The sequence below is a fragment of the Mirounga angustirostris genome, unplaced genomic scaffold (genome assembly GCF_029215605.1).
Source record: "Mirounga angustirostris isolate CCGP_5_RB_7025 unplaced genomic scaffold, mMirAng1.0.hap1 SCAF_2, whole genome shotgun sequence".
NCBI classification, from domain to species: domain Eukaryota; kingdom Metazoa; phylum Chordata; class Mammalia; order Carnivora; family Phocidae; genus Mirounga; species Mirounga angustirostris.
The window spans coordinates 65771850-65784200 of record NW_026991710.1 but is presented as its reverse complement, the minus strand read 5'-3'; the positions used below and the strand labels follow the sequence as shown (position 1 = coordinate 65784200).

Below are 12351 nucleotides of genomic sequence, written 5' to 3'. Positions count from 1 at the left end.
GTCACAGCACCCTGGGATCATGACCTGAGCCGAAAGCAGACACTTAACCTACTGAGCCACCCAGGTGCCCCTAAAATCTAAAATTTTTAATGAAACTAAAAGACATATCTTCTGATCAGAACATTAATGTAGTAAAAAATTGTTCAGTATATATAAAGACAGCTTTGAAATCACCCCACTGCCCAGAAGTCTTTCTCAAGCATGTATAATTAAATCATTACTTGGTTGAAAAGGACTTAATAACCGATAATCTGAATCTTGCCTCCATTAAACCTGTTAATAAAACTGTTAAAGGACCAGAAGCTTGTAATTTCCACCACCTTAAAATTTCAACTAGAATCTTTTTTTTTTTTTTTTTTTAATGTAGCCTCTATGACCAACATGGGGCTTGAACTCACAACCCTGAGATCAGGAGTCACACGCTCTACTGACTGAGCCAGCCAGTTGCCCATAGAATCTATTTTTGAAGGAAAATCTGCCTAGTCTGAGCTGATTAACAATGGCGTTAATAGGTAAAGAGGGCAGAGTGTGGTGTTTGGAATGCTGTTCTGGAAGTTAGGAGTGTTGGGTTGAATTCATGTCTCCAAGTAGGTTTCTGTTTCCTGCTTAATTTCATCATCTGTTCATGATAAAATGATTTATCATCATATTACAAGTGGGAAGGCTAGCAGGGCTGAGACCAGAAGATGATACATGTCCTGTGTTTACCAGGGAGAAATGAGTAACACAGAATATGGCCACTGACGCTCTTGCTCTGGGCGCAAGGGAACAAACCGACCTGACAGGTCAACAAGGAGGGCCATCTGTGTCTGCCTCAGCAGTGCTTTAGGGCTTAAGCCGAAGTTCTAGTACGATCCTATTCCCCCAAATTAAATGACATCCAGAGCTGCTAGAGTAATACTTTCCACTAGTCATTTTAATTTAAGTGTTTTTAAAGATTTTTATTTATTTATTTGACAGAGAGAGATTGAGTACAAGCAGGAGGAGTGGCCGAGGGAGAAGCAGGCTCCCCACTGAGCAGGGAGCCCGAAGCGGGGGCTCCATCCCAGGACCCTGGGATCATGACCTGAGCCGAAGGCAGACGCTTAACCGCCTAAGCCACCCAGGCGCCCTCACTAGTCATTTTTAAAAGAAATGAAATGTGCTGTCTTGGTATGTGGTCATTGTGTCCTAATATCCATACACAGTTAATAGCAACTGTCTCCTGTGGTGCCCTGTGTTGAGGATTCTGGTCTTAACCTAGTGACCTCTTTATCTGATGATCACTTAGGGCTTATGTGGAATTTCTCCTCTCCGCTTCCTCCTCCTATTCCCATTTTAAAAAGTAGGAAGAAGTTGTGCTGATTTTTTCATCCTCTAGGATACTTGTTGTCATTATTAATAGACTCTGATATATTATAATTTCTAACTAGGTCCCTCAAACCATTAGGTTTGAACTCTTTCAACTCAAGTATCATTTATAAATTCTATGACCTCTAGTGGGAGTTAGATGAAGCATAAATATACTAAAAGCTAAATCAGAGCTGAACAATTTGAGATTTTATAAATTACAGTTTACTACTATTTTGTTTCTAAAATCCAAATCTTAACCAAGTTGTATACACCACTCTTTGATCAGAGGTACTTGGAACTGAAAATCAACTTGCTGAGCTTAACTTTGTAACTTCACATTATGACATTCAGCAAATATAGGAAATGCAAATTTATGGAAGGGTTTTCTTTATTAATGACTACTAATAAGGGCCTATAATGAAGATAAAAACCTTTAAGAAGGGGCGCCTGGGTGGCCAGTCGTTAAGCGTCTGCCTTCGGCTCAGGTCATGATCCCACATGAGTGGGATGTGGGATCCCACATCGAGTCCCACATCAGGCTCCCTGCTCGGCGGGAAGCCTGCTTCTCCATCTCCCACTCCCCCTGCTTGTGTTCGCTTTCTCACTGTCTCTCTCTCTCTGTCAAGATAAATCAATAAAATCTTAAAAAAAAAAAAAAAAAACCTTTAGCAAATAATTACCTACTTAATTGCTGTATAAATAGGATAATTCTTGAATTTCTAATTGTCTTCCCTGTTAAACCTTAATGTCAAAATAAATGGTCTTAGGAAGTAGAAAGTGCATTTCCTTATATGTAGATATAACTTATATTAACTGCAAGCACTCTTTTTCACTTATTTGTAGACTAACCTCTCCCAGCTTTTTGCATAAATATGAAAATACCCCTGCACTAAGCAATTACTAAAAGGGGATCCTTATATTCATGGCTTGGGTATGGACCATCCTCAAGGTTACTATTAGAAGTCAGGTTTGAGGTATGCCTGGCTGGCTCAGTTGGAAGAGCATGTGATTCTTGATCTCAGGGTTGTGAGTTCGAACCCCACATGGGGTATAGAGATTACTTAAATAAATAAAACCTTAAAAAAAAGAAGTCAGGTTTAAATCTAGGTAAATTCCTTCATTCTTTCTGATTCTCCCATAACAATTTGCTTCAAAAGATGGAGTGGGCTTTCAAAGTGAGTAACATCATAGAAGTATTGAGCTTTCATCATATAATCAGCGTGATTTTTAGTACATACCAAGCCCCCAGATCTATGTTAAAATTCAGATTTCATAATTTGATTACTGTAACTGCTCTAATTTAGATCGACTATCCTTATCCTTTGACAGTGGACACCTCCAGATAGAATTAGAGGGAAGTGGGAATAAACCAGTAATCAAGGGATTTGTACACTTGCCTTGTCTTCTTCCTATCCCCAGGAATGATTTCTGGCACAGAGACCAGCAGGTGTGCCTGAAGGTGGACCCATCTTCTTCCCTGTGTCTTCCTGCCATGTCTGCTCTAACACTGTGAAACTAAAGGGGGGGGGGTGAATTAGTGAACTCTTGAGCCATGGATTGTCTTTATTCCTGTCTTAATTGTTGTGTGAGGCCTCTGCGATGTTCTCCTAAGCCAGTGTGTCCTGGGCTGACCTTGTTTTTGAAAACTCTGTGAACAACCCTTGCACCACTCAAATAACATACAGCACTGCTGTTTCAACTCCTCTCTGCCTCCCCCAGGGTAGGCATAATAAACATCCAAATAATCATAAGCATCACGTGGAAAATTTCTTTTAGAAATTACCTGCCATTTCAGAGACTTAGAAGTGCACCATGGCGCAAAGTTTAATCTCGCACATTGGGGCTTTAGAACTCTGCCTCAGAATCTAGCTGCATGATTTAGATTTTTAAATGTTAACATTTTGTTTTATCCCCAGCTCTCGTGGTAGCTGTTCTGCGCTTCATACAGCTGAAACCCAAGGTTTTAAATCCATGGCTGAATATTAGTGGATTGGTGGCGCTGTGTCTGGCCTCCTTTGGAATGACCTTACTTGGTAATTTTCAGGTACTTCATTTGGCCTTTTTCACCTCCTTCTCCCCCTTCGCCTAGAGGATGGTCATAGCCACTGATTCTGCACAAATCTTTTAAATAATGCTAGTGGTGGTTCCTATTAAGCACAGGTCCTCCAGCAGTCAGTCCTTCTGGTCTTCGGCCCCGTCTGCTGATGTTCGCATTGCACGTGTGAGGGTGCTCACTCTGCACTGGAAGTACGGCACAGCTATGGGGAAAAGTAGCCTCTACAATCGCTGTGTATCTTCTAGAGAGGATTTCAAAGTGCTTTACACTTTTTCTCATAAAAAATTGTCTCCTGATGTAACTTTCTAGAAAACTAATATGATCATGGCCTTTCTAAAATTAAACACCGAAGGGGCCCCTGGGTGACTCAGTTGTTAAGCGTCTGCCTTCGGCTCAGGTCATGATCCCAGGGTCCTGGGATCAAGCCCCGCATCGGGCTCCCTGTTCAGCGGGAAGCCTGCTTCTCCCTCTCCCACTCCCCCTGCTTGTGTTCCCTCTCTCGCTGTGTCTCGCTCTGTCAAATAAATAAATAAAATCTTAAAAAAAATTAAATTAAACACTGAATATCCTTTTTGGATGAAAGCTTGCATTTCATAAGAGCAAGCTCACGTGGGACTCAAGTTTGCAAACACAGAATTTCTCTAGAACACCTAGGACTTGTATAAAGGTCTACTAACACTAACTCTTCTGCCCAGACATTTAGAAGCCAGAGATCACAACATTTAAGAATCATTTCCCTAGGGGCGCCTGGGTGGCTCAGTCGTTAAGCGTCTGCCTTCGGCTCAGGTCATGATCCCAGGGTCCTGGGATCGAGCCCCGCATCAGGCTCTCTGTTCAAAAGGGAGCCTGCTTCTCCCTCTCCCACTCCCCCTGCTTGTGTTCCCTCTCTCACTGTCTCTCTCTGTCAAATAAATAAATAAAATCTTTAAAAAAAAAAAAAAAGAATCATTTCCCTAGGAGTGGCTCAGTTGGTTGAGCATCTGGCTCTCAATCTCAGCTCAGGTGTTGATCTCAGGGTCATGAATTCCGGCCCCGTGCTGGGCTCCACGCTGGGCATGGAGCCTACTTAAAAAAAAAAAAATTCCCTTGCCAAGACCATCATCCACCTCTGGACTCGAACGACTCCATTTGTAAGACAGACGAGGAGCCCCCCTGCACTGGAACAGTGGTTGTCTGATTGCCCATAGCTCGTTCCCTTCCCAGTGTCCTCCAACCTCTGCTTTATATCCTGGTGAGAAACTTCCTCCATCCTGACACCTCTCCCCATCTGTGGAGTGAAATCCAAATGGCAGAGGCATTTAAAAATATAGGGCAGTGGATTTTCTAAAACTGTCTCTCGTTCCACCCCTCAGTCCTGGTAATTCATTACACCAGGAAAACTCATTCCCCAGGACTTCGCCTGGCACAGAGGAGCAACGGAATAGTTACTTTTGAATCGATGGGTCGTTTGACAGATTGGCAGTCCCACTCGTTCTTTTACTACTCTAGGGCCCATCCCCTATCAAGCCAGACTTACTGAGTGGCTGCTGCCTGCTTGTGCTGTAGGGGCTGTTTATAAACCTATTAACCTATTAACTCTATAAAAACCAGGGCCTGGATGGAAGTTACTGGGTAGACCTTTTGGTCTTTCCTAAAGTCCAGAGATTGGGTTGTTTTGGTGAACCACAAATACTCAAAACCATGAATGATGACACGACATACGAAGAACACTTTCTGGAACATCTACAGAGAATACAAAGGAAACAACAAATTAGTTGCCTGTGAAGAAACCAAGTAGCTAGCGTATGGGATGGGAGACAGACTTTTCCATCTGCACTCTATAATTTTTTAAAGTTTGAACCATGTAATTATATCATCTATTTTTTAAATTAAGTTTAAAATAATAAATGAATGGACTGTGTATATAACATGGAAAACCAATTGCCTAGAAGTAAAATTGTATTTGAGGAATTGTTATTTAAAGTAAGATTTGGGGTGCCTGGGTGGCTCAGTGGGTTAAGCATCTGCCTTCAGCTCAGGTCATGATCTCAGGGTCCCGGGATGGAGTCCTGAATCGGGATCCTTGCTCGGCGGGGAGTCTGTTTCTCCCTCTGCCCTCACCCGCCCCTCCTGCTCTCGCTCTCTCTCTCTCTGACAAATAAATAAAATCTTCAAAAATAAATGAATAAATAAATAAATAAATACAGGTGTCCTCCGCATTAAAAAAATATGTAAATAAATAAAGATTTGAAAATATGTCTTTTGAGCTAAGAGAGAAAAAAAGTGGCTTCTTCCAAAGAGGAAAAAATACTACAGCCAAAAACAATAGAAAAAATTGTAAAAGGAAAGCAATATTGATTTGATGCAACCATTATTCTCACAGCAATGTCAAACAATAAAACATCTGAAGACAATGGCAATTCAAAAAAATATTTTATTATGTTGTAAGAGCCGTCTCTTCAACTATAGATTTTATTTTCTTATATGTGTAATTAAAAATATATATAATTGCTAAAGATGTTTTAAGGGACCAGTATATTATTTTTTTTTAAAGATTATTTATTTGAGACAGAGAGAGAGCGAGTGAGCATAAGCAGGGGGCAGAGGGAGAGGAAGAAGCAGACTCCCCGCTGAGCAGGGAGCCTGACAGGGGGCTCAATCCCAGGATCCTGAGATCATGACCTGAGCAGAAGGCAGACATTCAACCGACTGAGCCACCCAGGCGCCCCGTGACCACTATATCAAAAAAAAAAAAGTGACCAGTATATTTTTGACATCAGTAGGCAATGATTTGGAGTTACGTCTTTAACCCTCAAATGAAATAACCCAAATGGGTCTCCTGTAACCTATTAACTCTATAAAAGCCTTGACCAGGAATCTTCAAACACTAATGTCGTTTAATGGATCTACAAATATGGAAAAAGCTTTTAGGTGACAATTTTCTTATTATAAAAGGAAAATTCAACAAAATCCCATTAACAATGAATTGGTCACATTACACAGTCCAGTTTTGTAGGAGTAAGTGTTGTTAGCTGTCTATGTCAGTAAAATCTTGACCCGCTTAGAGTATATCCTCTTTGATCACTAAATACACAGGCAGATCCCGGGTCTCATTTCTTACTCTGGAAAACAAAGTTTGGGGTGTATGTTTGTAGAAACTGACATTTCTCTTTTTGGTGTAACTGTTTTTCTTTTGCTTTTCTACACTTTTCTGGAAAATAAATTCAAGGATAGATTACCCCTGCCTGAGTGGGTTATTCTAAACAAATATTTTGAGGTCTAGGGGTACTATTTCCTTTTTTCCCCCCTCAGACTTCAGACCATTTGAGAACAGACACAAAGAGCCAGTGAAGATGAAGGACTCCACTCTTTCCAAAATCTATCATCCCATTATTGAGACATCACTTTACCTATTTTTTTCTCCCTCAGGTGTTCCATTGGCCATCATGTCTTTTCTAAATGGGCCTCCTTGTCATTATCTGTTCATCCCTTAGCTCACGAATGATGAAGAAATCCACAATGTCGGAACTTCCTTGACCTTTGGATTTGGCACGTTGACCTGCTGGATCCAGGCTGCACTGACGCTCAAAGTCAACATCAAGAATGAAGGACGGAAAGTTGGAATTCCACGAGTTATTCTCTCAGCATCCATCACTCTCTGTGTGGTCCTCTGTATCCTTTGAATGTGAAAAGAAGGTGCTTTGACAGTGAGAGTAAAACCCAGATACGTAGATGAGAAAATCGCCATTTTCAATTGGTTAGGATATTGGTCAGATTATCTCAGAATCTTAGACAAAAGACAACAGTAATGGATATAAAAACAAAAACTCTCAGGCCTCTTTTTTATGCCAAAGAGGAGATGGAGAACTAAAAATAAAACAAGCTCTGCCTTCTCAAAATTGTTTCTATCTGTAGGTGGTGTTCCTTATCATTAATGATGTAAAAGTTTCCCCTGATGAAAAGCATAACGAAGATGCATAACGAAAATGGGGATTGTTTTTCCCTTACATCTTAAAAAAAAAGTTAATTTGTGACTTTATTAATGGCCCTGTTATTTCGTTTAATTTGCAGAGGAGAACGTGGCAGGCCTCCTGTGTCACACCTTGGACTTCAACTTATCCACTCAGTAACAAGCAGAGAAACCAGGAAAAGCTTAACCCCAAACACATCCCAGGAGACTAGCCCGGGAGGGAGCACGGTGACCCCACCTACCGGTAGCGTGGCCCAATAGAAGCCGGCCAGTTCCAGTGCGACCAGTCAGATCAGCCACTCGTTCTGTGGGGCAGAGTGATCTGAAGTGCTCACTCCAATAGGTTCTCCTCAGAAACCAGAGAGGAAGGGAATAAGGTTTCTAGGTGGTAGAATGTATAGCTAACCCCATTACATCTTCGGGCACGTAATCGCCAACATTTATTAGGCTCTTATCATGTGCTAGGCGTTATTCTAAGCACTTTAAATGGATCAACTCTTTTAATCCTCCTTTAACAAGAATAGTAAGGACAGAGATAATTTACCCAAGATCACACTCTGTATGCAGCGATCTTGACTTAAACTCAGGCACAGTTTGAACTCTTCACCACCACACCCTTTCGCCTTAGGGAAAGTGGCTTTAAAATATGAAAACGTTTGTGGTTCAGAGATGTCCTGTAGTTACTGGAGTCTTTGGAGTCTTTATTTCTTCTTTCCTAACTGCCAACCATGTGACTGGTTTTTTGAAGTTCTGCAGCACCTTAGAGAACAATTAAGGACTGGAGAATCAAGCCAAAACTCGTGCTTATGGCTAGCCACTAGATAAAATATTTTGAGCAAAAAGGTCAGAATTCTGGTATGAGATTTGAAGATTTATCCCTTCCCCACTAACTTAAGTAATAATATTGCTTTGCCATTATTTCGAGCCCTCAGTCAGAAGAGTATGTACAGACTTTACTTTGCGTTTTCAGCTTATACCAAACAATCCTGACCTGTGTTGTTCCTGAACATTTGGAACCCTGCCTTGGTTCCCAGGTGAACAGATCCAGGCCTTCTCAGGACAGCAGAGTCTGGCTGAAGTAGTTTCACCGTATTCTTTTGCCCTCTGAAAATTTCCCAAGATTTTAAGTGTAAGTTCTGAAGACAGAGCTAATTCCAAGGGAGCATTTCTGATTTTTCTTAAAAAACGTATTTAGACCTTGGCCTCTTGGCTTCTTACTAAAGCATGCTTTGAAACGCTCTCCTTCCCAGCTCTGACCGCCTGTATACTGGTGTGTGTGCGTGTACACTCCATAGAGATTCAGGCATAGGAGTCTCATTTGTTGTTTTAATAGTGAAAACTAGCAGAAAAGGAGGAGGGGCCGCTTACACGGTATTAGCACCGTGGAGACAAAGCTTCGATGTAGGTGATTAGTGATTGGATATGTTCAAAATTGTTTCTGCAGATAGAAAGGTGACTATGAATCCAGTCACTTGCGGTGATTTTTTAAAGAGAGATTTCTTTTTCTGGCCAACTAATTTTGGGGGGAATTTTAATCCTTTTGCTAATCTCACAGATTATTAGGCAGCGGTACAGCTGCATGCCGGGCCCGGGAGTCCGAGTCCTTGTATTTGAATTCCGGCTCTACCAGTTAACACCTCGGTGACCTCAGGCAAGTTACTTAACCATCTGGACTCAGTTTCCCTACTTTTAAATGAACTGATGATAATAGGATTGCTGTGAGGATTAAGTTAGATTTTCCACGCAAGCACCTAGACGGATGTCTGGCACAAAGGAAGAGCTCAGTAATGGACTTCGGATTATTCATGCAAGTCGTGTGTTCAGCAAGCTGTCAAGCTAAGTTCTGCTGATGGGGGGGGCGGGGAGTGAGCCTTTTCTTGTAGCCTGTCCCTGTCCAGAAAAAAGCCCAGTTTTAATGAGGCTGATGGGGGTACTTTCCTTGACTGCTGCTCCCCAGATTTCATCCTCATGGCCCAAGGCATCCACATGTACGCAGCCAGGGTCCAGTGGGGTCTGGTCATGTGCTTCCTGTCTTATTTTGGCACCTTGGCTGTGGAGTTCCGGCATTACCGTTACGAGATTGTTTGCTCCGAGTACCAGGAGAATTTCCTAAGCTTCTCGGAAAGCCTGTCCGAAGCTTCTGAATATCAAACCGACCAGGTGTAACCTATCAGCTTTTCCTTGCCTGTGAGGTGGGTGTGCTGGGAGAAGGAGCCAGGATGCACCCACAGGACTTGGTCCATAACCTCATCACACATTTTACACACACACACACACACACACGTTCATGGCCACATTTGCCAAATGAGCTTTTCAGGGCAAGTTACTTCTTTAACAAAAAAGCACAAGCCCTTATGTGTCGAAATACATGCTGTTACACGGAAAATATATGCACGACAGAGCAAGAAGCTTGTGCACGATCACTTCTCTTTTCCCCTCTCTCCCCCAGTACTCCCTGCTCTTCTCATTCTCTTCATGTACTTCAGACATTGTGATCACCCTACCACAGAGTAGGGCGGGCCAAATGTAACATGGGAATAATGCCAACTCCCAAAGTTGCCTTCAGATCCAAAGGGCTTGGAACCAGCTCAGGAGGAAGTTCTGAATCTGGCACTAATACTCTTGAATGGACTGAGTATCATCAAGAACTTCCCCATAAAAACTCCCTTCATCACTGTTCAGTGGTCAGCTGTTTGGAGTCAATGAGAGGAATATGCTACAAGCCCACCACCACGATTTGGACTTTACCGTGACTGAGAAATATTTCCAAATGTGAATATTCGTAGGGACGTGGTCTGCCAGGCATGGAACAAGATGGGGGCAGTGAGGGTATGGTTTCGTTTTTGCTTCCATAGTATGCTATGTATGGCTTTTGTTTTATATTTCATAGTTTGCCTTCTTTTTTTCTTTAAGTAACACCATGGGTCTCTCAAGACCTCATGGACAAAGAAGATGTAGGCCAAATGCAAGAGCTGAGCTTGTTTTGGGTTCAACCATGATAAAAGCAAAAAAAAAAAAAAAAAAAAAAAGGTGACCTGCAGGCTTCATTTGCTGCTTTTATGTTCAAAGCTAAGAAAATGTTCACAGAAAAGCACAAAGAAATATTTGTGGAGGTAATAAGAAGAGCTCCTGCTGGACATTTACAAAAGGAGTCTTAGAGTATCTTGTTTTAAGTCCAGATCAAGGGAGAGCTACTTAATATGTATCTATAGCTCAAATTTAGTATTTGGTCGGGGGGGGGGGTGTTTAAGGGCTTTTTCATACTTGGAATTTGTAGAAACCAACTAAACAAATCACCCTTCCCCCAAAGCAACTGGCATGGCTGATCCCTTACTGCCCAACATACACGTTTCACCCACGAAGAGTTTAGAACGCAAACCATAGGCCTAGGCTTTTGAGGCTGTGCTTCATAAAGAGCAGAATTCCGAGTTCAAAATGCCCTGGAGTGGGCCACGTTGACAGAGCCTCCATGAGTGCACTGTTTCAAGAAGTCCCCAAATGTACTTCACAGGAGCCTGGGATCTCATGGGATATAATGTGAAAAACATTGTTTTTTAATTCAACCCAAACTCAGATTCTTGAGGAAGGGGTCCATCCATGACTTTTCATCTCTGTATTTCTCTCTGCCTCCCAGCACAGTGCCTGGCACGTAGAGGTGCTCAACAAATGTTGTTAAATAGAGTTACTGGTAATTTAAGCGTAGGAGAAAGGAGTATCAGAGAAAGATTCAAAGATGAGAGAACAGGTGACCGTTTCAAGCAAGACAGGAATGGAAAGAATCCTAGAGAAGGATCAGGTCGGGGTGAGAACACCTATGAGTGATAGGTGAAATGTGAGGAAAAGAATTAAGCAGAGAGCATTCTCCTAGGAAAAGGCATCATACTGTAAATAGTCCAAGGTGACATTTATTATTTTTGAATACTGCTTTTGGGTTTGTTTTTTCATTTTTATATTTTAAAAATTTTATCAGAAAACAAAGATTTATGAAGTTTTCTTTTACTCTACACAATCCAAATTAAACAGCTTTTGGTGATGCACTGTACACTTTCTTAAGAGTATATCTAAATAGCACAGTTTAGCAGAATCAAGCAATGACTGGCATTATTCATTGGGATCTGACCACTAAATAAAATTCTTTTATGCAGAATTATGATTTGTCTCTTACACTAACATTTCTTCTGTGATACTGATACTAAAGTCCATCAGACATTCTGTTGAAAATATACTTCAGTGGGGCGCCCGGGTGGCTCAGTCAGTTAAGTGTCAGCCTTCGGCTCAGGTTATGATCCCGGGGTCCTGGGATCGAGTCCCGTGTCGGGCTCCCTGCTCAGCGGGGAGTCTGCTTCTCCCTCCCCTTCTGCCCCTCCCCACCCTCGTGCTCTCTCGCTTTCAAATAAATAAATAAAATCTTAAAAAAAAAACCAAACCAGAAAATATACCTCAGTGTTATATTGGTAGCATATTTCTAGCGTGTTTTCCAATACCCACAGCCAATTCTCTGATTCTCTGGACACCAACTGGATGTCCTACAATTCAGTTCAATGCTAACACTACCCAGAGTTACTGTCAGTCCCACAAGACTGCCCTCACTCACTTCAGATGCTAGTCCCAAGTACTGGGTCCCAGGTTACCCACACTTCTTTCCAACTTGGTTATTCAATTGGTAGGGAAGGGGGGGGGTCCCACAACTCCCTTCTCTTTTAAGTTAGATAATTTGCTAGAATGGCTCCAGGAACTCCAGAAAACACTACTTCCATGCGCCTGCTTATTATAAAGGATATAACTCAAGAACAACCAAATGAAAGAGTCAGACAGGGCAAGGAAGGGGAGGGATGCAGAGGTATGCCATCCTCCCAACAATTCCATGTGTTCACCAACCCAGAAGCTCTCTGAATCTCTCTGTGCAAGAGTTTACAGAGCTCAATTTCCAGCACCCTCCCCCACATCTGCTTCTGGAGATTGGTCAAGAGGTCTAATCCCTTGGTCTTTCTGGTGACCAGCTCAATCCTGAGGC

General features: G+C 42.1%; 1 protein-coding gene across 4 annotated transcripts in view; it reads left to right on the top strand.

Moving 5' to 3' along the window:
- Positions 1 to 11487, top strand: part of TMEM150C (transmembrane protein 150C) — a 71317-nt gene extending 59830 nt beyond the window's left edge. For 3 of the 4 annotated variants that reach the window (XM_054508872.2, XM_054508871.2, XM_045880897.3), the window contains 3 exons: positions 3249 to 3376; positions 6862 to 7039; positions 9295 to 11487. In XM_054508872.2, the coding sequence (XP_054364847.1) occupies positions 3249 to 3376; positions 6862 to 7039; positions 9295 to 9503 (515 nt within the window). In that variant the 3' untranslated portion in view covers positions 9504 to 11487. Of the gene's footprint in view, positions 1 to 3248; positions 3377 to 6861; positions 7064 to 7438; positions 9262 to 9294 lie in introns of those variants that run through there. The other variant, XM_064584684.1, reaches the window with a different exon arrangement.
- Positions 11488 to 12351: the final 864 nt, after the last annotated feature.